The sequence below is a fragment of the Engystomops pustulosus genome, chromosome 6 (assembly GCF_040894005.1).
Source record: "Engystomops pustulosus chromosome 6, aEngPut4.maternal, whole genome shotgun sequence".
NCBI lineage: Eukaryota > Metazoa > Chordata > Amphibia > Anura > Leptodactylidae > Engystomops > Engystomops pustulosus.
Genome location: NC_092416.1, coordinates 166,033,292 through 166,060,370, shown reverse-complemented (window position 1 = coordinate 166,060,370; position 27,079 = coordinate 166,033,292). Strand labels below are relative to the sequence as shown.

Genomic DNA, 27,079 nt, shown 5'->3' with positions numbered 1-27,079 from the left:
CTACACTATAGGTCTCCGTTCTGTTCTTCCGTTATTCCAGGCGATAATTGAGACAAAATACTTATGGAAAACAGACGCTCATCTATTGACCAGTTCCCATAACCTTTCACATCATTCATCACACGCCTGATGTTATATTAAAACAAAACTTCATAAACAAAACCTAATAGATGTATTTGAAAAAAACAAAACAAAAAAACAATGCATCAGAATAGACAAAAAAGCAAAAAAAAAAAAAATTATGGAATTTTGTAAAAAAAAATTTATCTGCTTTTCAAATTACTATAAAAAAATACAAATTAGTGTCATGAAAACGCCCCAAAAAGCTGTTTTACGTAGCACTATATAGGGAATTTATCATATGCTGATGGACCACCAACCCCCGTCTGGCCAGACACATCGAGAAGCAGAGGTCTCTTGATGTATCCGTTGGGTAGCCACGCTAACGGGAAAAACTATGCCAGGTCTGACCTAGTGTAGTCTGCAAAAAAAACCTATGTAGGATTTTTGAAAGTACTCAGGCCCGCCCACTTCACCATCGGCCACGCCCCTCCACGCCCACATGACACCGCAAAATAAATCACAATTTCTTAATTGTAATTGGGATCATTTCAGCGGTTCGACACCAAAAACTGGCATAGCAGCGGCAATCAGTGGCGTAACTAGAAGCTGATGTGCCCCAGTGCAAAGTCAGTGCCAGGCCCTGACTATAATGTATGGTTTATAGTACTAGTCTTCTCATATGGGAAAGTGACACCACAAGGGCCCCCTAAACCTCTTGGGCCCCGGTGCGACCGCAACCTCTGCACCACCTCAAGTTACGCCCCTGGCGGAGATAACCCCCCCACCCCATGTGTGGAAGCGTCTAATCCGACCTCACATGAATATTCTAGGGATAGATGTGCTGCACATGTGCAGAAATGCTCAGTCTGCGTTCACACGAGACGTTGACATTGCGTTTTGAAACGTAAACGCTGAGTAGAGGAGATGCCTCATGACATTACAAAATGCGACGTAAACGTGATAAAAATGCTATTGTATTACGTTTCAAAACGCAATGCAGAGGCCACGTGTGAACGCAGCCGCAAAAAACACCCTGTGTGGAAGCCATGAAGGTATTTTTTTGCAATAAATACACTGCGTGTGAACATGGCTCTATACGGGTGCTGAAGGGAGAATTTCCACAGAGAAGAGTAATTGTTATTTCAGCAATTTCTGCAGATAGTCTAGTAATACTCTGCAGGCATCTTCCTCAGGCTCCTTGTGTTGGCTGAGTTTTCTTCCCCTTCTCCTTGGCAGAGATTCTCCTCCCTTTCTCCCTGCTGGTTATTCTGTAACTAAAGCTTGTATTGTAGCCATGTCCTTCTACAAGCCCCCCTCCTCTCCATCCATCCCTATTCAGACTATCTCCTCTCCAACCCCCATCAATTCTTTCCTCACATCCTTCCCACTCTCCTGGAGCCCCCCGGCGTCCTGTGCGCACGCGCGCTACAGTTCCCCTTTTCATTCACTTGCAGCAGAAGAGTGAGAGGAGCTGCAGCAGATACAATAGACAGTCTATACTGATACACAGCAGTGCAGCTGATACAATATATACACACATAGATACATACATACACCAGGCAAGCTGGCAACCGCAGAGCACTGTTCACACACTACAGGAACCCTTGCCCTCCTGCTGGTTGCCCCCTTACCCATCAGCACCATGCCCGATCTCATCAGTGTTAGTGAGTTTATCACGGAGACCCTGGAGGACCACAGCTCACCCACCACATCCTCCTTCACCACCAGGATGAGCAGCTGCAGGAACACAGTGAGCAGCATTGAGGAGGTAAGTGACTCTCTGCTACTTATGGCTCTGCAGCACTGGGTGGAGGTGTCATTATGATTATGGATGGCAAACTTTGCAGACTGGTATATACAGGGTTAAAACTTTTGGTTTTTGGTATTTTGGGTAAGGTCTGATAGGAAAAGCCTTAAAGGAACTGGGGACTTGTGACATGTTGTGATGGAATCTGTGTTAGCACTTGGCCTAAAGCGTAGGATCACATCTACGTGAGAAATTCCATCCAAAAATCCCAGGCACAAGACACTACCCTTGTCCTGCAAAATAATGGAAAGCAGAATGACCCCCATTATAGCCAGCAGGGTCTATGGAGATCCGTCATATGACGCATCCGTCCTCACCGGGATTGAAGTTTTCTTGTGACTGAAATTGATTGATAAATGGAAATCCGGTTGTAGATGTGAACAAAGTTGAAACAAAAACCTTCCCATAGCCCCCAACTTACCAGCAGACCCTCTGCATCACCTGTGAATCCATCAGGATGGCAAATTATCCAGAAAAGAGACTCATTCACACTAGTGTCATTTTACTCATCCGTATTTCCTTGATTTTCTCGTAAGCCTCACTTAAACACTCTTTATTATGGGTGTTTTTAAATTAGATTTTTTTTCTATTGATCCATTGTCCATGAAAAAAAATTACAATACCTGTAGGTACTTTTTTCACTTGTGCAGATCATGGAAGGGCGATAGAAGTCTATTGTACGCCAAAAAAAAAAAAGACTGATGACAGATCCGTTTTTCTGCACTGATGAGGATGGGGAACCAAGGTGTTAAGTTTTCAAATGTTAAAATGTTAAACCTTTAGTTTTTTTGCGGGTGTGAAAAATACAGTATAGCAGATGCATAATGGACGCGCTAAAAAACGGATACGGACAGGAAACGCAAGCAAAATGCAATGGAGGTGACAGTGTGAACGCTCCCTTAGGCAGGTTCTTAGGTGGATCTTGACAATGACACTTTAGATTATCCGCCCACAATGCAGAATTTCTGCAGCCGTTCAGCTGAAATCATCTGCTTTTTGTTGCGTTTTGGTTGACGTGTTTTATGCTGGAGCGTAACCCATGCGATATAAAAGATGAATTCCACATCGCAATTCACAGCAAATATATTCAGATCATAAATGCAGATTTTTTTTTAAGCACTGTGTGGTTGGTATTTTACTACGCTGCAACTGAATTGCGCTGAGATTTGTGGGTGGAAGACCCAATCAGCCCACGTTTATTAAAGTGTTTGCGCCAATTTTCTGTCTGACTTTGCACATTCTTTTCAGTGCAAACTACCTGCACATGTATTTATAAATACTATACCCAATGCGTCATAAATTGTTGCACTGAACTGGTGCTCAGTTGGACCGTGCGTCAGATTTATCATGCAAAGTCCAACAGAAGTGTGTCGCAAGCCCCATGTTAAAGGTGCACCAAAAAAAAGTTGGTGTGCTCTGCCGGAGCAGTACAGGGGCGCCAGATTCATGAAGAACGGGTGCCACATATCTGGGTCCCCCTGCACACTACACAGGCAAACTGTTTTTGATAAATGCGGCCTGTGTGATTGGCATTTCACTGCGCTGTTACTGAATTGCGCTGTGGATATTTGGCACAGAAAATCTGTGCATAATACGCATCACGTAGAGCAGGTGTTTGGATGGAAGACATTTGGGGCCCACATTTATTAAAGCGTTTGCGCCAGTTTTCTGTCTGACTTTGAACTGAAAAGAACGTGCAAACTGCTTGTACATGTATTTATACAGTGTCAGCGCCAGTTTTGTGCCACAGATGTGTCCGGCAAGACAGATAAATGTGCACATAAAGGAGGTGTTACTGTTTAGTTGCGCCACATTTATTACTGACGTGCGCCATGATTCTAAAGCACGAAAAAAATGCATAAAAAATGGTGCATTTTGCCGGAGCACTGCAGGGGGCGCCAGATTAATGATTAATCTGCTGCACTCTGCACTCTGTACACTAGTTTTGATAAATCTGGGCCATAAAGTTGGTTAATTGGGCATTTACAAATTGCATTTGTGTTCAAAAAGTCCAGCACCGGACACAATTAATGGAAACACTCAAAACATTGTGCACATGTCCATTTCCCATAAACAGTTTTGTAGAAGTAGATTTTACATCGGCTTTGGTAATTTGGATGGGTGAAGGGTGGTAAAGGGGGCATGTGCATGTCATGTCCTGGACTATCTAGGAGTGCTGGAGGAGGCCATGTCTGGCGAACTGTATGCTGGGTGACATCATGGTGCCCAAAGAGAGGACTTTAAGTGTTATCTTTGTCATCCGGGCCACAGGTTCGTCGATCCTCGGCTAGGGTGGCATTGGAGGAAGCAGTTGATGGAGTAAAATAGGCAACGTGGATGATACAGGATGAGGTTGCATGAATGTTGCCTCTATAGAGTCAGAGATGAGGAGCACCCTGAGATGATTCCTACTGTATTGCCCAGACTTAATACTGCCCCCGGGCCCTGACTCCTGGCATCACAGTCATATATGACACTCCCCTCTGAACTACAACCTCACCCAACCTCTACATGATCATCTGTTCTTGGCAAAAGACTGCCCAAGCCTCAAACTTGGGCAGGAACTGGACCTGCTTTGAGTTTTGAGGCTCAGGCATTGAACTTATGAAAACCACAGCCGTGTGTATGATCCCATAGAAATTAATTTAGCATGTGGACAACAAAAAAATTTCTGTAGAGGGTGTCCCATACTATAATTGTTTTTTCAGTAGGGGGCTGTAGGTTAGGGCAGAATAATACTGCCTGGGGCCCTGGGCTGTATGATTATTATAGCCCCTGCAATCCTACATGTGGTACAAGAATCAAGGATCAATGGAGGATTTGTCCCTTCTACCTGCTCTCCATCTGCAGTTTCAGAACCTTTGGAAGACCTTAAAAGGTCCTAATATGGCTCCTGTGTTCATGTGTATTGAGAGCATAAATTGATGTTTGAGGATTTCATGGGCGAATGTGCTTCTAAGTATAAAATTTGGTGGGTGCATTCAGGTGGCCACGGGCCCTCTACAAGCCCTGGGCCCCGGGCTACTGCCCAAACTGCCTATATTGTAGTCCATTACTGTTTGTAAGCCGGCTGGGAGGTAGGACCTCTTCGTTTGACTATGATTATGGGAACAGCATTTAGTCTGGGAAATATGGGCATCACCTGGACCACTGTTATGGACTGGAAAGGTCTGTGTAAAGGAGGCTTAAAGCTGGACATATACATCAACTGTAGCCAACCATTGAATGTGTATGGGGCGTCCTACATTGGGTGGATGGATTGCATGCCAGATCCATTCACTCATAGGGAATATAAGCCACTGCTACAGGTGTTTGTCCATTTCCGTGTTCGGAACATACAGTGGGTACGGAAAGTATTCAGAACCCCTTGAAATTTTTCACTCTTTGTTTCATTGCAGCCAATTGAAAGTTATTTTTTTTTTGCTCATTAATGTACACTCTGCCGCATCTTTACAGAAAAAAAAATGAAATTTAGATATTGTTAATTATGAATCAAGAAAACTGAACTATCACATGGCCATAAGTCTCCTTCCACCTTGCTCAGTATTGAGTAGAAGCTTTGGAGCTGGTGCAGCCAGGAGTCTTCTTGGGAATATACAACAAGTTTTTCACTCCTAGATTTGGGGATCCTCCACCTCTTCCCTGCAGATCCTCTCCAGTTCCCTCAGGTTGGATGGTGAAAGTTGGTAGAAGCCATTTTCCAGTCTTTACAGAGATGCTCCATTGGGTTTAGGTCCGGGCTCTGGCTGGGCCAGTCAGGAATGGTCACAGAGATGTTCTGAAGCCTCTGCTTTGTTATTTTAGCTGTGTGCTTAGGGTCATTGTCTTGTTGGAAGGTGAAACTTTGGCCACCACCATGCGTTAGGATTTTATTTGGCAGGTGAACAGCAGCGTCAGCTTTTCTCCACCGCTATTAACACCAAGACATTCAATCAGAGAATCTTATTTTTCATAGTATGGGAGTCCTTCATGTGTATTTTTGCAGACTATATGCGTCTTTCATATGTGATAGTGATAGTTGACTTTGTGGAACTGTAACCTTGGCTATGTCTGTGCCTTGCCACAATTGTGTCTCTGAGCTCCTTGGGCAGTTCCTTAGACCTCCTCATGATTCTCATGCGCTAGGACAGTGATGGCAAACCTTTTAGAGGCCGAGTGCCCAAACTACAACAAAGACCCGCTTATTTATCGCTAAGTGCCAACACAGAAATTTAATTTGTGATTTATACTCCCTTCTCTGTCACAGTTTTCATTGATACCAGCACCTGAGGACACCAATAAAGCAGAAAATAGTCCCAGGTAGTCCTGTCACTTTAAAATAGCTCTGTGCACAGCAAGTCCTGGGCTGTCTGGGACTGCAGGAAGATACCTGGAGTCATCTCTGGTGATGGCCTGAGTGCCCACAGAAAGGGCTCTGAGTGCCACCTCTGGCACCAGTGCCATAGGTTAGCCATCACTGCGCTAGGACATGCACTGTGACCTGTGAGGTCTTCTATAGACAGGTGTGCCGCCTTTCCTAATCAAGTCCAATCAGTTTAATTAAACACAGCTGGACTCCAATGGAAGAGTAGAACTGTCTCAAGAAGGATCAGAAGGAAATGGACAGCATGTTTCAGTTTTTCTTGTTTAATAAAGCAGCAAAAATATCTACATTTTTTTTTTTCTGTCAAGATTTGGTGCAGAGTATTGATTACTGAGCAAAAAAGGATTTTTTCAATCTTACCAACTGGCTCCAATGAAACAAAGAGTGAAACATTTAAAGGGGTCTGAATACTTTCTGTACCCACTGTACATACATTCAAGTGTACATATGCAATGAAGAATGGGGGATTGTTTCTCAAAATCCTTATTTTTATTTGATTTCTGAGATGAAGTATTTTTTACTGGAGCAGGTATTGTCTGGAGACCTTTTAAGCTTCTCCTCTGTAAGAATAGTTTTCCTGCACTGAAGACTGCACTGAATTAGGCAAGCAGAGGTGGATAGATTGGTAGTACTGCTATATGGGCACGGCTATGGGTGGTTCAGTCAGTTTCACATTTAATAATTGTGTCAGTTTGGATGGAGTAACACAGTATGGAGAAATGGGTGCTATTTTCATACACTACAAAAGAGGAAATAGCTCCTAACAGTAGATGGATCATTTAGTATTCACAAGGAACTTTCATCTGCATATCAAAGAATGGCAAAGAAATCTTACATTTCCTTTTTATGATCCTATAACCCTATAACTCAGCTCCTGTGCTGTACAGTTGTGTCTTCTATTCCCTTATAACACCCCCCTACTGTTGGTTTCCTTGGAGCAATGCTGGGTAATTTGTCTTTGCATGGGCTCCGTCATAACGAACCTGTTGTTGTTCTGTAAATATTGATTTTTTATTTAATACTTTATTTATTTTTAAACATTCTAAAAAGCAATCAAAAGGTTAACTAGTTCCCGAAATGGTATCGATGAAAAACGTCACCTGGTCCCACAAAAAAATGACACCTCACCCTGGTATAAAAAAGTTATGGGTATCTGAATATGCAATATGGAGAATGTTTTTTTTTTAAATGTATTAAAACGTAAAAGTAACTGCGGTATATATATTTGGTATCGGTAGATGTGTGTTTAACGTAGGTAAAACACATCCAGAGAAAAGAGTGCATGAAAAAGCCTGTAAGAAAATGGCAGAATATAAAATGGTGCCACTTAAAACTACAGTTTGTCCTACAGAAAACAAGCCCCCAAAATGTAAGCACAAAAAAATTGGTGCATTTGAAGCACAGCCAGAAAAACACAAAATTACAAAGAAAGTGAAAGGGCCTGGTCCTTACATTTCCTGTGAATATACCATAGATATCTAAAATAAGAAACCCCTTTTATGTATTTTGTCGCCTTTCAGAAGGGGTTTGTCACTCTCCAGTGCCACATGACGGTTAGAAGCACTAAATGTCTTCTAGTGTGAATTACAGTCCAGGCAGTTCCTTGAGTCTGTACTTAAGTTGAATTTATATGTAAGTCGGAACTGTATATTTTATAATTGTAGCTCCAGTCAAAAATTTTTTTTGCCCCAGTGACAATTGGATTTTCAAAATTTTTGGCTGTAATGGAACCAATTATTATCAATAAAGATTCATTATAGACACTTTACAGCTGATCATTGCAGCCTGGGAGTAAAGTAACATCCAGAGACTTCACCAGAGGTCAGAGGGGTCTGTCATTCTGTAAGTTAGGTGTCCTTAAGTAGGGGACCACCTGTACACTCGTTTCTGCATTGGGATCTCATTCAGGAAATGTGATAATAAGTGTGTAATTTAAAAGTTTGCATAGCAAATAGTAGATATAACATAAAGAAAACGTACTACTGTTCCCACTCGGTCATAGTGCATAGTGCAGTTGTACCTTGGCTCAGTTGTCCAGCTGATTTATGGTCGCCAATATAGAAGCCATAGGGGTCCGACACCCGCTGTTCTCAATGACTGCCAGCACCAGAACGTCAAAGTGGATGGAGCAGGAAGCGGAAGGCCTCGTACACTGTGTAGTGTCTGTGCCGAGCTACTGCACTTTACTACAATGAGAGCTGAACTGCAGTACACTGGTGCGACCACTACACAGTAGATGCACATCGTATGGCCATACTCTCATAGACAGGTGGCGCTGGCGAGCTCTGTAAACTAAATTATAGAAATGGTTACGAGCTCCATGAAGGCTTCCCTTTAATAGCTGTTGCCTGTGACCCCATTGGATCTACCTGGGTATCCACTGATAAATAAGGGATTAAGCCGACATGAATTTAGGCCGGATCGTGTAGTCATTTGACTGTTTTTACAGTTTAATAATTGAATAAAAATTAATTTGCTTCCAGAATGTCGTAAAGTCGTATTATCATACATCAAATCATTGGCAATTGTATATTCGGTGAACAGGAACATGTGAGTGTGGGTTTAGTTCTATACACGGAAGTTGAACACCCTTGGATTTTTACTATAATAGGAAACCACTGTGCTAATTTTGGTCCGGCAATAACCTAGAATTACGCAGCCGCGCACATCACAGGTTTATTTTGGTTGCATAATATTGACCCCCTAAACACATGTACTGCGCAGTACTCGATCACAATAGATCAACGCTGCAGTATGACGCCGGATGACAGATTTGCATGCAAATATAATGTATCTAAACATGCTGTTAGGGTGTCATGAATAATGTCTCCATCTGCGTCTGTTCACTTGTGATTGTGCCTTTTCCTCCCACAACCAACTGTTATTGCTTCTTATTGTATCTTTGTTAAGTGTGGACTGATCATTGCTGTGGACTGGGGATAAACCACGTTACTAAAACACTGATCTAACGCAATGGTGATACCCAGTGGGATGAGTTATGGTTCTGGAAATTTTATTTTAATACAATCTTTAAGCAAACTTGTCACCAGGTATGTCATTTTTAGCTGGTGACAGGTTCCAATAGCCTATGCTATGCTGATGCTAAAGATGTCAGTACTTTATGTAAGTTTATTTCACATTACAGTGCTCCCTGCCAGCAGAGTGTGGTGAGTCCTGAGGGGGGCAGCTGCAGCCTGTGTGTATCTCAGTCTACTCTCCTTCACACTCATGCAGCTCCTTAACTCCTGCCCATTTTCTCTAATGTGCATTGAGCAGTCTCAAGAGTGCCCCTGCGATCTGGGTTGCAGGCGCACCTGTGTGCTTGCCTGTGCCCCTGGTGCCCGGCTGCAGTCACATCAAGGAGTACAGGGGCGCATCAAGGAGTACAGGGTCACATCAAAGAGTACATGAGCACATCAAGAGTACAAGGGCACATCAAGGAGTACATGGGCACATCGAGGAGTACATGGGCATAGTAAGGAGTACAGGGGCACATCAAGGAGTACATGAGCGCATCAAGGAGTACAGGGGCACATCAAGGAGTACAGGGGCACATCAAGGAGTACAGGGGCACATCAAGGAGTACATGAGCACATCAAGGAGTACAGGGGCACATCAAGGTGTACATGGGCATACCAAGGAGTACAGGGGCACATCAAGGAGTACATGAGCACATCAAGGTGTACATGGGCATACCAAGGAGTACAGGGGCACATCAAGGAGTACATGGGCACATCAATGAGTACAGGGGCACATCAAGGAGTACATGGGCACATCAATGAGTACAGGGGCACATCAATGAGTACAGGGGCACATCAAGGAGTAAGGGGCACATCATGGAGTACAGGGGCACATCAAGGAGTACTGGACATATCTTCTATTAGAACATCTTCTGCAGTTGTAGTTAGGTCCTCCAATATTTGACGTATCCTGGTCTCCAGTGGACACGACCTGAGACAGATGACAACTAATGACTTGCTCTAGTGGTGACCTGTCAACACCACTGAGGTCACCGCTGCCACCAGTGATGTCACAGGTCAGGTTGTTGATTTCCTCCCTGGAGGGCAGTATAGAAAGCGACAGGGAAACATGGAAGATTGTAATGTGTGGCAGTGGATGGGTGAGGTACTTCTATAAACATTTTATGACATTGTAATAAGATTTTTAAAAAATGTTAGGACTGCTTGGGATAACAGATAAAGGAATAATTACAAATTCACTCAAATTTTTCCTAAGATTTGATTTAGCTCCAACTGGAATCAGTCCAGCTTCGGTTGCTACAATAGCCCTGGAAATTGGGAAAATGCTCCCATCTCATTTTGTAAATTTATTTTACACATTTTTGAAAATTTTCAGTCGGATGTGATTCAAACAGACACTAATGGAAATCGATGGACATTTTAACTTATCCCTTCGACTTCCATTGTTATCGTGTGTTACAGATATTTCTGAAGCAAATCAGAAACAATGTGGGGCTCATTTACTTACCCGTTCTTTGGAGTTCACCGAAAGTGCATTGTCCAATGATCATGCCCTGTGCCGCGATTCACTAAGACTGTGCGCCCGATATCCTGCATGTGTCACTTGTGTCTTGCGACACAAAAGTTAAATCCCGTGCTCAGTCCGAATCAGTCGGATTGCACGGCACACCCCCCGATTTCTGTCGCATGAAATCCAGCACAGCTGCGCCAAAATCCGATGGCATGTGGCACAGTCCCAATGCAAGCCCCTGTTAAATACCTGTCAAAGCTGCACAAGTCAGACGAAAGTGCGATCCGCGACCCTTAGTAAATAATGTGCCTTGTGTTTGATTCAGTGCCTGGATTTGTACCGAATTTACGAATCAATTGGGCTCATCTCTAGTTAGGACACCCTATAGCGATGGTGGCGCACCTATGGCATGGGTGCCAGAGGTGGCACTCAGGGACCTTTCTGTGGGCACCCAGGCTATCGCCCCAGGACAAAGTTCACCAGACAGGACTTAAATCTTCCTGCAGTCCTAGACAATTGAGATGCAGCTCTCGGCACTCTTTTAAGGTGACGTATCCTTGACTGATTGGAACTGCAAGAGGAGTAAGAAGCTGTGAACAGGGCCAGAATATTTTTTGGAGGTCCTACTACTGGACCCATGATTCTTCCTGTACAAAGAGACCCTGGAGAGAAGCTACAATAATGTCTGAATTTTCCTTCCTGCTTTCAACTGTATTGGTGTCCTCAGGGGCTGATACGATTGAATATTGTGGAACAGAGAGCAATAAGTTGTTGTTTAAATTGTCAAGTTGGCACTCAATGGTAAATAAGTGGGTTTTGGTTGAAGTTTGGGCACCCGGTCTCTAAAAGGTTCGCCATCACGTCTCTATAGCATGCGTGGCATGTATTTTAGCTCAAGGAAGTGAATTCTAACAGTAGTAAATATATTAGAAATCACATGATCAGGCAGGATCCAGGCAGGAAACTACAGCCTCATGTCACATACACACAGCGCTGACTGATGGTTGTGTGGCAAGGTTTCTTTTTCAGCACTTCTCTCTCGGGAGCCCGGGCCTCTCCTGCATTTGCAGTCTACACGGTTTATAAATGACACTTAAGATCTGTGAGGTGACGCCTCACGCATACAAATTTGATCATTTTAAAACTAGTTAAAATTCAACGTATTTTACTATAAGTGGAATCATTTCTTTTTATAGTGAATATTGCCCCATTTGTCATAAAAATGAATTCACATTTTTTTGGTGATTGTAGTTGTTATAATATAATGACGCTATTACACAGGAACGGATTCTGCAGTTCCTGTTTGGTTAACTCCTTATGCACCAGCTCTCTTGGCAATCCAACATCACATTGAAATTTCTATATATTTAATTCTTGAGTGTGTGAATCTAAAGGAAAGAATTTCTGTCTGAGCAATTTGTTGGCTTTTAAAGGGAACCTTTAAAGGGGAAGCTCCAACAAACCGTAAAGCTACCCTGCTTTCTATCTGATGCTGACACTTTATAACCTGGTCCCCTTCAGAAATGAGGGACTTGAGAGAGACATTGGCTGTGTGTGACCCGATAAAGAGAATTCCTGAGGGATGGGTACATTATGGGGTTGGCTGGCTGTGTGCAACTCAGCTCTGCTCCATCATTCCCCTCTTCCTTTAGGAATGAAGAACTTGAAAGAGACATTGACTGTGTGTCTAACTGAAGAAAATTCAGCTCCCTCATTCACCCCTCCTCAGGAATTCGCTTCAGTGAGTCCCACACAGCTAGTGTCTCTCTCAATCCCCTCATTCCCTCCTTCCTCAGGAATTCTCTTAAGTGAGTCACAAACAGCCAATGTCTGTCTCAACTCCCTCATTCCTGAAGTGGGACTGGTTAGCGGGGCTGATGTCAGTTAGGAGGCGGGGTAGCTTTACTGTAAGTAAGAGCTCCTCTCGCCTCCATGAGTGGATCTTTAGTAACAGAAGGCAGCAATAAAAGTATTTTTTTTAGAAATATGATGGCTCTAATTGCATGGATAAAACCATCAGTGTAACATGTGTAAAGACATCTAAAAGGCAATGTGTGTGGTTTTTTGGGGGAAGGAGAGTCGCTGGTGATAGGTTCACTTTATGTACCTGTTTCCATTGTAATTATAATATACACAAATAGTCAATTTTCTCCACTGCCATCCAAAATCATATCCCAATAAAAGGTGTATGTTCTGGCATGGACAAGATTTATTGCTCCTATAAGATGGATAATTGTCCATCTTATAGGTCCTTCTACAGTGGGGAAAAATCTTCATTCAGCCACCAATTGTGCAAGTGTTCCCCCTTAAAAAGATGAGAGAGGCGGCTGTAAGTGACATCATAGGCAGGACCTCAACTATGGGAGACAAAATGAGAAAACAAATCCATAAAATCCCATTATCTGATTTTTAAAGAATTTGTTTGAAAATTATGGTGGAAAGTTTGGTCACCTACAAACAAGCGAGATTTCTGGCTCTCACAGACCTGTAACTTCTTCTTTAAGAGGCTCCTCTGTCCTCCCCTCATTACCTGTAATAATGGCTCCTGAACTTGAATAAAAGACCCCTGTCCACAACATCAAATAGTCACACTCCAAACTCCACTATGGTGAAGACCAAAGACCTGTCAAAAGACGCCAGAAACAAAATTGTAGACTAGCACCAGGCTGGGAAGACTGAATCTGTAATAGGCATCAGCTTGATGTGAAGAAATCAGCTGTGGGAGCAATTATTAGAAAATGAAAGACCTACAAGACCACTGATAATCCCTTATGATCAGGGGCACCATGCAAGATCTCACCCCGTGGGGTCAATATGATCACAAGAACGGTGAGAAAATAACCCAGAACCACACAGGAGACCCAGTGACTGACCTGCAGAAAGCTGGGACCAATGTAAAAAAGGCTCCTGTCAGTAACACACTATGCCACCAGGGACTCAGATCCTGCAGTGCCAGACGTGTCCCCCTGATGAGGCCAGTACATATCCGGGCCTGTCTGCAGTTTTCTAGAGAGCATTTGGATGTTCCAGAAGAGTATTGGGAGAAAGTCATATGGTCAGAGGAAACCAAAGTAGAAGTGTTTGGTAGAAACACAAGTCTTCGTGTTTGTAGGAGAGTGAATTGTGAGTTACATCCAGAGAACACCAGACCTACTGTGCAAAATGGGGGGCAACATCATGACAAGGAGCTGTCTCTCTGCAAAGGGACCAGGATGACTGATTCCTGTACTTAATAGAATGAATGGGGCCATGTATCGTAAGTTTTTTTAGTGCAAACCTTCTTCCATAAGCAATACATTGAAGATGAAACATGGCTGGGTCTTTCAACACGACAGTGATCCCAAGCACCCCACCAGGGCAACGAAGGAGCAGCTTCATAAGTCGCATATCAATGTCCTGGAGTGGCCTCACCAGTCTCCAGATCTCAACCCCATAGAAAACCTTTGGAGGGAGTTGAAAGTTGTTAATGTCCAGCGACTGCCTCAAGATCTGAACCCCATAGAAAACCATGGAGGGAGTTTAAACACTTTTTAATCTTTATAGCCGAAGGAGCTTTGGTGCACCAAGCATGCAACAATTCTATTTGAAAGTTAAATCCCACACTCAGTCCAAATCAGTCGGATCATCCGACGGCCCGCCCCATGATTTGTGTCACATGAAAGCCGGCACAGCTGCACCACAATCCCATCACGTGCGACACAATCCCCAGCTAAATACCTGTCCCAGCAGCGCAAATCCCCAATCCGTAGGAAAAACCAACGAAAGTGCGGCTGTGGGGCCTTAGTAAATAAGCCCCTTTTGTCTCTGGATGCTGAGGTTCTATCTATGATGCCAATTACAGGCCTCTCTCATCTTTTTAAGCAGGAGAAGTTACACAAGTGGTGGCTGACTAAACCCTTTTCCCCTCACTGTATGAATTACATGTGTCCTTATGCCTCGCTGTGAATTCAACGACCTGAATTGAATCCATTGAACCTGCAGGCGCAAAGGATTTGCCGCTATATTATGGTCTGTATATAGAAGGATGTATTATAGCCGTATGAATCCGGTGTTACATACCTGCTGTTCTTTTACTGTATCCTATAGAGATCGACCACGTTGACTGAGTTTACAATCGGCGCACACAGTGTTGTTTCTGCTGAAATAGCAGAAATAGCTCTGAATAAACACTTTCTATTCATGCTGCGTCTGACTTGTTCGCTCTTTCGTATTGATGGTTCTAAAGATTTTTTTTCCCCTTTACAAGAGTCATTACAAGCCAAGGAGCATGAAGAACCACTGACATTTTACATGCATTACAGCCACCAGAACACTATAATCCCTTTGTATACTGGCCGTATGCTTGGACAGTGGCGAAAAGATAAATCGGCCACATTTATAAAAAGTAATGTAGTCTGTACTGGAATCAGCCTGTGGAGCGTGCTGAAGGCGCCAAATTCATCAAAACTGGTGCACGGTCTTCATTAATCTGGCACCCCTGCACTGCTCGGAAAGTGTGCAACTTTATTTTGGTGCAAACTGTACTGTGGCGCGCACACACAATTGAGGCGCACGGACCGACTAAGCAGTAACTCGCTCCTTTTGGTGCACATTTTTTTTGTCTTGTCGGACACAGAGCAGCCGCACCACAGACACTTTATAAATACATGTACAAGCAGTTTGCACGTTCTTTCTAGTGCAAAGTCAGACTGTCGATTCTGTCGAGTTGCAGTAATAAATGTCCGAATTATCACCAAACACTCCTTTAGGTGCTGAATTTTGTGCAAAATGCAAACGAGTATTTATAACCTGTGCCAGTTGTGTGTTGCGGCAGCTCTCTGTCCGACAAGACAGAAAAAATGTGCATCAGAAGGGGTTGCATTAGCGGAGCTTAGGTGGAGTTTGTGGCACATTTATTACAGACGTGCGCCTTAATTCTGCATCAGGAACAAAGTGCACACCTCCTGTGAAGCGCAGGGGGCACCAGATTCATGAAGATCCGGTGCCAGTTTTGATTAATCTGCCGCACTCTGCACACTCCACAGGCCGCACATAGTACAGACTGCACTAGTTTTGATAAATGTGGCCCATGTGAAACTTTTTAATGTGCTTAATTGACCAATAAACTTGTCCACTTTGGAAACACTCCTATAAATGTATTCTGCTATTTGTGGAACAGTGTCAGGGTGCGAGACAGGAAAAATGGGAAGTCTGACTTCCTTTTCCTATTTGAAAAGTCCCATTTGTCCATTTCATAGTATGACTGCCACTGATTTAGTGGAATTTTATTATTCTAGTATGTGCAGGACCTGCTCTGTTCCCAACCACTAAGATTCATTGGGTCATTTACTAAGGGCGTTGCAACTTTCTGAAGGACTTTGCACGTCCTTTTAGGCACTTTTAGTGCAGTTTCCTACATTCTTAGTAAATGTGCCCCATTGACTTTGTACCAATGAATGACTGCAGGTGTGTAACCATCCAATAAGTGACTGCAGGAGTGCACCCATCCAACGAGTGACTGCTGCAGTGCACCCATCCAATAAGTGACTGCAGGAATGCACCCATCCAGTAAGTAACTGCTGCAGTGTACCCATCCAATAAGTGACTGCAGGAATGCACCCATCCAGTAAGTAACTGCTGCAGTGTACCCATCAAATAAGTGACTGCAGGAGTGCACCCATCCAATAAGTGACTGCTGCAGTACACCCATCCATTGAATGACCACAGCAGTGCACCCAAGCAAAAGAGAAGGGTGCACAATGATTGCTGCTCCGTACTCAACCAATAAGGAAAGTACATTCAAACAAAAAGGGAGAGCACACACTGACTGCCGCTCTTCACCTTGGCTACTACATTGCACCCAACCAATATGAGAGGATTCACCTTCATTTCTGCAGTGTACCAACCAAAAAGGGGGGAGGGGTGCAGAGTGATGTCCGCACTGCTCCCAACCAATAATGAAAGTTGCACACTTAGTACTGGTGTGTATCCAACCAATAATGGAGGATACAAACTCATAATCCATGGCTTTAGCCCCATCCACCCCTTTTTTCTTTGCTTTGGCCACTGATGTATAATATTTCAGGCACCTATTTCTCACATAACCCTACTTCTTAACATGTCCTTACCACTAGCCAGTGTGCTCGTCCTCTCTTTGAAGAAGTTTCATGCGACCTGTCATCTGCGATTATTCCCACTGTTTCTAAAGGCACTTTATTTATGCACGGTTATTATTTGTCATATTAAAAACTGCCCCTAATAATTTATTGGTGGGATTCCAAGTTGTTAGAGGACATCTACAACCAGGATCAAAGATTTTTAAACCAAGCACACTTACATGCTGTTGTGTGCCCAGGATCCGCTCTTCTCTTAGCTTTTCATACCTCAATTTTTTTTTTTAAAAGGCTTTTAAAATTATGCAAATAAGCCTGAGGGGGTCCAGGGGCCATGGGTGATAATGGAGCCTGGAGCCTCTCAGGCTCATTTGCATATTTTTTAAAGCCTTTTTTTTCTTAAAACCAGGTCATAAGAAGCTTAAAGAAGAGCGGATCCTGCTGGGTTTACAATCATTCATCCTGGTGGTCGACGTCCTTTAAATAACATGTGAAAAATGTTTGTGGTATGAGGAGAAGCTTGGAAAACAGATTGACCCATTGGGGGACATGTATTATCATATCTGCGCCTAAAAAATTCTGGAATCTTTAATTTTTTTGGGCGCAGAATTGTTGCGGATCATTTATAATGAGTTTGCGCCAGAAAGAACAGATGTTTCCGACTATCCCGACTCCTTTTTTTTTTTCTTTTTTTGGCGCAAGTGGCCGTGGCCTAACTTTTCCACATTATCCGTCACATTTATGTGTGTTTTGTCAGAATTTTTAGGCACAATTTTTGGCGCACAATAGACTAGGAAAAAAATGGTCAGAGAGCTAAATTAAGGCGCAGTCCATGTAAGATTTTGGTGCACATCTCATGTCGGCATTTTTATGGCGCACAACTGATTATTACGGTCTACCCATTAATTACTTACAGCAATGCGCCACTTTAAAACTTCGGGCTGCGCTTTCCGGAGACTGATCTCCGATGCCGACAGTCGTGCTTACGCCAGAATTAGTAAATCCCCCCCATTGAGTTCCTGGCAGTTTAAACACTGCTACCCAATTAGTATTTTGGGTATTTATGGTATTAATAAAAGCCGTGAGTAATCACCAGCCACAAAAGGCTATGAAGGTTTCCTTTGTTTTATGTAGCAGGTGACCTTGGAGTTTTGGGTTTGTCTGCCAGCATTCAGTCTTCCATAGCAGTTCTGATGATGGCACTGAGGATGGCACTGCTGTATATGCCAGGCTAGCCTCATGCAGGTGCTGCCAGGGACTGAGCCTTTTTTCGTACTTAAAAATAACTCCTTTGCATCGGCATGTGGACGGCTTTTTATCATCGGGCTCTGACATGAGACGTTACAAGTATTTTATCCTTGTCTCAGGAAATGAATGGGATTCCATTGTTGCTGTTCCTGACCCTGAACCCTTCTCATCTCTATGAACTGCTGTTCCCTTCTTCCATTTATATACATTTGATAGAGATACAAAGCTACTTGTATCGAGAATAATTGTGTGCATGAATCCTGCCGCTCTAATATCTACCCTGATAATGTGTGCCAAGGCTGGGAAAATGGGCAAGGGTATACAATTTGTAGCAGACCTGATCACCTCCTAGACAGCATTCACTGCACTTATATTACACTTACCGGCCCACATTTATTAAAGCCCCTTCCTGTTTTTTGTCTGACTTTGCACAGTCTTTTCAGTGTTAAAGGTGCACCACAAAAAAAGTTGGTGCACTCTGTCGGGGTAGTGCAGGGGGCGCCAGATGGATGATGAAGGTGCGCCACAATTCTGATCATGATTCTGGCCCCCCCTGCACACTACACAGGCTAAGAGTTTGCACTCTTTTTGATAAATGTGGCCCATTGTAGATTACACTTGAGAAAAATAGGCCCCATAAAGGGCACTTGGTGCAGTTTGCAGAATGCGCCAGATTAATCTAATGTGGCGCACGGTTTTCATTAATCGGAAAGCTAAAAGGAAAAGACTCCAAATAACACACAATCAGGGGCCACAGGTCCAGTTTCTGCCATCGGCTCATTCAGTGAGCTTGTTATGCAGGGTCAGGGAATGTAATGGAGACATAGCTCTGAGACTAAACTGTTCCTGCCTGCTTGCCCAGCCTAACCTAGGCAGTAGCTAGAAGGTCTACTAGTCAATGGTTCCTACTTGCGGCAAACTCCAAGCACTGAGACAAAGACCAGACAATACAAATGGATAGGGATAGTTGCCAATTACAGGTCAGAACCAGGAGGACAGTGAAGTACAAAATAACAGGGCAACAGATAGTCAGAAATACAGGCGAACGATTCAAAGATATAAGAATACAGAGTAGAGAGTACATAAGTACAAGACAGCAGGCAAAGAGCTCTAGTCCACAAGACATTATATAAGAATCCACAGTCCTGGTCCAGAAGGTGATTGGATTAGTTCTCTGACACAAGACAGGATGGCAATGGGAGTGGACTCAATCACAGCAGATAAACTAGTGGTGAACAAGAACAGAGTCTGCAGGAGACAGATGGGTGTGGTGCAAATCAATTAAGGTTGCCAGAAGAATTAATACACCAGTGTTCAGACTAAGTAGAGGCATAATGAAACAAACTGTCACATTCTTAGCTGCGCTCTATGGACAGAGGATGACGCAGGCTGTGTCAGAAGTCCCATTGAAGTCAATAGAGAGAAGGATGTTTTTGTTGTAAAAAGTAACAGGCACTCCAATGGAAGCACAATGAACCCTGTTTCAGCTGATGGGGTACTTTGGGATAGTATGGTGTCTTCATATTGGATCTGTTGGGGCCATACAATTTTTTTTAACTCTTCTGCTGCTATGACCAGCCAGAACACTTGTAAAATCCTCCGCCTTCCATACATTCACATGGGCACAGATCTACAGAACCTATTTATAAATCTGACCCTCCAAACGCTCTTCAGTCACTATCTATTAAATGGTTCAACCTTGTGGAAAGTGGAACCGATGTTTCCATGAATGTGATTGCTCCAAGGTTGGTCATAGTCAATTAATCCCTTAACCTCACAGCATTTTTCCAATTTCATTTTCTTACTCCCTGTCTTTCACAAGCCATGATTGTTTTCCTATCCATATGGCCATATGAGGGCTAGTTTTCTGCAGGACAAACTACACTTTCAAGTGGCACTAACAGTTTTTGTGTAATATATCAAAAAACACATTTTTTAAAAAAGAAAAATTTCTAAAGTAAAATTAAGATCTCAAGTGCTACTCCAGCTTCAGACACTATGATAAATTTATTCTTGTCACGAGTGGTCGCGGGCTCACCCGTGATCCTCTGTGTGCCCCAGCGCCCCGCTGCTCTGTCTAACCACTCCCTGTTCCTGATTCCTGTCTGGTGGCCGTGCGCGTTCCCGTATCCTAGGGCGTGCAGGCTACAGAAGATTTAGAGGGCCAGCGCACCGCTGATTTGGGTTGGCCCTTTTTCAGGAAATGGATAAAAGGGAGCGTCTCCCAGCATTCCCTGCCGGATCTTCGTGCTATACGCCGTCGAGAAAGCTTTGTCCTGTGCCTAGTGCCTGTGATTTGATTCCCCGTTATGACCCTGGACCTGTTTCCATATACTTAAACTCCTCCACTGCCTGCCCTGACCTTCTGCTCTACCCCTGACTCTGAACCTTTGGCGCCTGTATTGACCTCCTGCCTATCCCTGACCACGAACTTGCCTGCCACTTTGTACCTCGCCTTGGCTGCCACAGTGGCCAAAGTCACAACTGTGAAACGACCTGGTGGTACCACGCCGCAGCAAGTCCAACCCACTTTGCGGCGGGCTCCGGTGAAACCGGGTGCCACTTAGATTCCCGTCCCAAATGTCGGCTTGTGTCATCGTCCGCAGTGGTCCAGAGGGTTCACTACCCCTGAAGCTTGACTAATCTGACTTTACATTGGATGGGAATGGAGATGAGTCAATTTATTTGTTGATTTGTACACAATCTTTTGGTTCCTTTGGTGGAATGGATCTTTTAAAATGGCGGCTAGCTACTGCTGTCATTCAGCCCAGTAAAAATTTGTAAAAAGATTATATATCAATTTGTAAGACAATTGGAGAAATATCGGTTTCTAAACTGAATCTTTAAAAAAATTCTGCAAAGCTTCTTCAAAACAAATCCTGGGGAATTTTCTCATCCGTAGACGGGAATGATAATCTGAGACGTGGTTTGTACTTTGTACTTCTTACAACTTAATAAAATACCAAATATAGAATTCATTTCAGTCATCAGTGCGTGGGGATTTTTCTTGTCACACAATAATATAGCTGGGGTCATATTTTAGCATGAAATATTTGAGCTTGCAGAAGTACGTTATTTCTGCTGGACATACATTTATATTTTTGCAATACATTTCCTTCTTTCACAACTTCCCCCTTTTTGTACGAAGGAGGGGAGGAAGCGCTGGTCAGTGTGAAGTAATATTGCTTAGCACATTAGTATTCTTCACAATTTTCCTCGTTCTTTGATTTGGAAATGACAGCTTTATTAAAGTTTGTATTGAGTTGTGATATGCTCATAGGAGGGTTTTATGAAATATAAGTCTGTTCTGGCAGAAGTGAGGAAAAACTTGTAATCGTCCCAATTACAAATTATGAAGACTGGAAAAGGTCTATAATTTACCCCACCTAACAAATGTGACTTTTTTTACACAAAAACTTGCATCAAACATATGATAAATTCTCCCCATTGTACAGTGATACACACACAGTGATTGGCAGTGAGAGTCCTGATTACACTGCCCACACACAGTGATTGGCAGTGAGAGTCCTGATTACCCCGCCCACACACAGTGATTGACAGTGAGAGTCCTGATTACTCCTCCCACACACAGTGATTGACAGTGAGAGTCCTAATTACCCCACCCACACACAGTGATTGGCAGTGAGAGTCCTGATTACCCCGCCCATACACAGTGATTGGCAGTGAGAATCCTGATTACTCCACCCACACACAGGGATTGGCAGTGAGAGTCCTAATTACCACACCCACACACAGTGATTGACAGTGAGAATCCTGATTACTCCACCCACACACAGGGATTGGCAGTGAGAGTCCTGATTACTCCACCCTCACACAGTGATTGACAGTAAGAGTTCTGAATACTCCACCCACACACAGTGATTGACAGTGAGAGTCCTGATTACTCCGCCCACACACAGTGATTGACAGTCAGTGTCCTGATTACTCCACCCACACACAGGATTGGCAGTGAGAGTCCTGATTACTCCACCCACACACAGTGATTGACAGTAAGAGTTCTGAATACTCCACCCACACACAGTGATTGACAGTGAGAGTCCTGATTACTCCGCCCACACACAGTGATTGACAGTGAGAGTCCTGATTACTCCGCCCACACACAGTGATTGACAGTCAGTGGCCTGATTACTCCACCCACACACAGTGATTGACAGTAAGGGTCCTGATAACCACACCCACACAGTGATTAAGCATGGGAATCCTGATTACTCCGCCCACACAAAGTGATTGACAGTAAGGGTCCTGATAACCACACCCACACACTGATTAAGCATGGGAATCCTGATTACTCCGCCCACATATTGTGATTGACCGGGTGAGTCGTAATTATCCCGCCCACACACAGTGATTGACAGTCAGTGGCCTGATTACTCCACCCACACACAGTGATTGACAGTAAGGGTCCTGATAACCACACCCACACACTGATTAAGCATGGGAATCCTGATTACTCCGCCCACATATTGTGATTGACCGGGTGAGTCGTGATTATCCCGCCCACACACAGTGATTGACGGTGTGAGACCTTATTACCCCGGATCACCCAGTAATTAAATGTTCTTGCTTTACCAATGTGTACACACAGAAGAAAGTAAATCAATGTGTGTGGATGGGGTAGCAGGAGTCTCAATCCCCTAATACTGGGGTAAGATGGCTCCTATGAAGGCTAACCAGGCAGAAAGAGTCATTCTGTTTTGTGAGGCTAATGGGCTAGAGCAAAATATGGTACAGTCTTGTCAACCTTTTTAGCTCCAAAATAGCCTTGTGTACATAGTCCTGAAATTTTTTTAGGTAGAAACAATTGCAGACTTCCAGTAACAAGTCAGCATAGTGCAAATAAGATCAATCCATGTGCTTGCCTCTTGACAGAAACTCTGATAACTTAAAGGGGTGTTCTCATCTGGTCATATATTATATTTATATTAATTCATCTTCCATATACAAACATTTCTTAAATTGGATGTTATTAAAAGTAATGTACCTGTGCGAAGATAACTTCTCATATATGTAGTCATATGGTCGCTTAGAATTGAGATTGTTGTCTTTGGATACGACCACCCCTACTGGAGGAATTGGACAAAGAAACTAATAGTTTTTGCATATGAAATGTTTGGGAGTTACTGTCTCCCTTACAGCCGTCCTGTGGTATTGAATGCTTAATCCAGGCGACTCAATAGCACATGTTTGGCTACCGCTGTCATGGTGCGGGAGTGGTCATATCCAAGGACAACTATCTTGTTTCTAACAACATGGTGACATTTATTGGAAAATTACATGAAAAGTGAGTACCCGGGTGGGTATACCCCTTTAATTTCACCTAAGGATTCAATTTGTAAAATAAATGTTTTTCTTTCCTTTGCTCGAACCGTCATCTCCTGCAAATTGGGAATGTGATTAGCTTTTTTCATAACCAATTATTTCGCGTTTTACAGTTTTCGTTTCTTTGATTTAATTCCACCCCTGAGCCAAGCAATTTAAGGGGCCGACAGAATCGATAAGCGCAATAGCCCATTGATTCTGCTTGGATGCCAGCATTGATGTCAGAAATACAGCGCAATGATTCTCTGCAACAAATCTACTGTGACTTATTTAGCCTAAAGTTTAAGGAGGGAGTCCTTGCACTGCCGTCCTCTGTATGACATTGCTCTAATGATGTCCTGCAGGGCTAGTGGTCCTAACGGTAAGACGCGCTCAGTCCTCTAATCACATTACCATAGACTGCGCTTGTTATCCTGCCCCAGAAGGCTTTATTGTAGAAGGGCATGGCGTGCCATCGCTATTCTGACCTGTGCTCATGGCTTCCATTATGGCCAATTAACAAGCCGTGGGTTTTATTTCTGCACCTTTATAGCCTCATTAAATTGAGTTTTTCAGGTTTCAGATCATTCTTGTAATTTCCTTTTAAGTAATAAGAGTCTGTTTAATTTCCTTTGAAAAAGATAGTTTGTGAATATGTTTAATATTGTGAACCCTTGATCTATCATCACAATATTATTTTGTCTGTTTAGACGGATTGAATCATAGGTTTTACCGCAGCGGAGGCCTTAGTGTTATTTAAAGGGAATCTACTATGAAAATCCATCCTGATAAACCAGGGACATTACTCATAGATCCAGGCCCTGTGACTGTGGTAATCTTCTTATATTTGTTATCCATGGCCTCCTTCCTTCTAAAATCCACTTGAATAATTATGCTAATGAGCCAGAGGGTGTTACCTCTTCCAACACTGGAAGGTCTTCCTATAGAGATTGACTGATTTGAACTGGATGTCACCTCTATCTCTTTGTATTTTCCTCCATAATTATCCTTCCATTCACACCACCGTATGGGTCCTGTGATCCCTCGGCACAGGAACCCAGTCATGATACTGTCTGCACACATTGGGGCACATTTACTTACCCGGTCCCTGCGCGATCCCCGAGGTGCGTTGTCCGACAACGATGAAGTCTGCTGAGATTCAACAAGATTGTGCGCCCGATATCCTGCATGTGTCGCTTCCCTGCTGAGGTCCACCGGAGTTCACCTTCTTCTTCCCGCTGTATGTGAGTGCATGTAATGCGACACAATTAGAATTTTAAATCCCGCGCTCAGTCCGAATCAATCGGGTTGTCCGACAACCATGCCCCCCGATTTGTATTGCATAAAAATTCGGTGCGATTGCATCAAAATCCGATTGCGTGTGCCAAAAATCCTGTTAAATGTGCCGCAAAACGGAAATAGTCGGGAAACCCGATGGAATGCGGTCCGTGGACCCTTAGTAAATGTGCCCCAGTGTCTCACCGTACCGTGTCCGAGCCATGTCCTATGTCATGTCGGATTTTCTCAGCTTTCAATGAAGAGGAGAGGGAAAAGGAGTGCTCACTCCCCCTCCCTTCTCCACATGGCTATGTGTTACGCCTGGGATCTGGTCCGGGCTAGCACACTGCCGGATGAATGAGGCCATAGATAAATGCTGGGTGTGTAAATATTACAGTGGTCACATAGGAAATTAGCATAAATATTGTTTTTTCCTAGCAGTACAGTGACCCACAGTTCTGGTGTCATTGCCCAGATGAGAATCTTATCTTATCAAAACACATCAAGGTTCTCTGAGCTATAGAAAAAGAGATTAAGGCAATTAAAGATATATTCAGAATTGTTTTTTATCTACAGCTTATGTTGCCAACTATGTCTTTAACTGCCTGTATTTTGGTTCTGTAGAACACAGAAACACAAGCATTGGTTGATATATGTGATGGTATCTAGGTGCTATACAGCACAAGATAGGGGAACGCTTTCTCTGCAGCCTTTAAAAGTGACTCATCTCATCAAAAAGTGATTCACCTCATCTGTGATTTTGCAGAGGAGTGACATAGAAAGAGGGAGAACCATTCACAGAATTTGCATAAGGAGCCCTATGTGAGAAGTTTACAACCGTAACCGTATACAACACCAACCCAATGGGGATTATTTACTAAGGGCTCCGCGGCCGCACTTTCGCCGGGTTTCCCGACTTTTTTAGTTTTGCGCCGAATTTTGGGGCATGCGATTGGATTGCGGCACAATCACACCAGCTTTCACGCGACAGAAATCGGGGGGCGTGGCCGTCGGAAAACCCAAAGGATTCGGAAAAACCACGGAACCACTCCGGCGGACCTTGTCGCAGCAGCGACACCTGGTGGACATCGGGCACACGACCTTAGTGAATCGCCGGAAGACCCAAATCCTCGTCGGAGAGCGCGCCGCTGGATCACGACAGGACCGGGTAAGTAAATCTGCCCCAATGTATCCAATAGGTTTATTCAGACATGCATTGTTGTGTTTTCCCATGATCTATTTTTACGAGAGACGTGTGTGAAATGTGCCCTATTCAAGTCCATTCATTTAACGCTTCCGAAATGATCTTTGATCAATGTGAATGCAATGTGTTTTTTGCTGATTTAAGTTTTTTAAGATCATCCAAGAAAACGCGAGAAAATACAGGCTAAAAATGATTACGAAAACGTCGGTTTTTCACAGATTAAACTCTCCCGTTTTGCAATTCTTGTGCCTCAGGGTATATAAGGAACAGATGGTTCTTCGCTGTTTTGGCTTTAAAGCAGCATAAAAAAGCCTAGTGTGTGTCTTTAACCTTGAGCTTGGCTCTCTAAAAAACTCCATTTGCACAGGGGGAGTAGAAAATGATGCAAACTAATGTTTTGCATCTTTTACTTTTTCCAAAAGTGATATGATAAATGCCGTCGTTGAGTTGCATTCTACGGTTTTCAAAGAGTTGACATTACTTAAAGAAAATCTACCACCAGGATGAAGGATTGTACACCAAGCACACTGACATACACGTGTGTGCCTCATCTGGCAGGATCTGCTCTTCATTTAGCTTCTTATGCCCTAGTTTTTACCAAAAAAAAGGTTCCAGGCTCCATAGCTTTTAATTGAGCCTGGAGCCCCTAAGGTTCATTTGCATAATTTTTAAGTCCTTTTTTTTGTAAAATCAAGAGCATAAGAAGCTAAAAGATGAGTGGATCCTGCCATAGGGGGCACACACCAGTATGTCAGTGTGCTTGGTTTACAATCCTTTATCCTGGTGCTAGATTTCATTTGACTGCTTGCCTTGGAAGCTCCCAGGTCGTGCCCGGGGAATTCATTTGTAACCCATGTTGTATAATGCTGTATCTTGTTATAAAGTCCTTGTGATTGATGGGGAATTTCTCTAGAGGTAACTAAGATAAAATGTCTTGGAAACCTATAGCTATTTTCTCGAGAAGACCAATGAGGAAGGGTCAGGATCAGTGGTAGTGGATCATCTGGACCACTGCGAACGATAACGTAAGCCAACACCTGGGACCAGAGTCTAAGTGGTACCCGGTTTTCACCAGAGCTCGCCGCAAAGCCGGTTGGACTTGATGCAGCGTGGTAAAATTAGGTCGTTCCACAGGTTCGACTTTGTCCGCGGTGGCTGTCAAGGCGAAGTACAGAATCGTGAGGCAGAAGCGTGGTCGGGGCAGGCAGGAGGTC

At 43.5% G+C, this 27,079-nt stretch overlaps 1 protein-coding gene across 1 annotated transcript in view; it reads left to right on the top strand.

Moving 5' to 3' along the window:
* The first annotated feature begins 1,508 nt into the window (after positions 1 to 1,508).
* LOC140064909 (arf-GAP with SH3 domain, ANK repeat and PH domain-containing protein 1-like) overlaps positions 1,509 to 27,079 on the top strand; it is a 131,653-nt gene continuing 106,082 nt past the window's right edge. Inside the window, exon 1 of the mRNA XM_072112231.1 lies at positions 1,509 to 1,831. Coding sequence (XP_071968332.1) covers positions 1,706 to 1,831 — 126 coding nt within the window. The 5' untranslated portion in view covers positions 1,509 to 1,705. The remainder of the gene's footprint in view (positions 1,832 to 27,079) is intronic.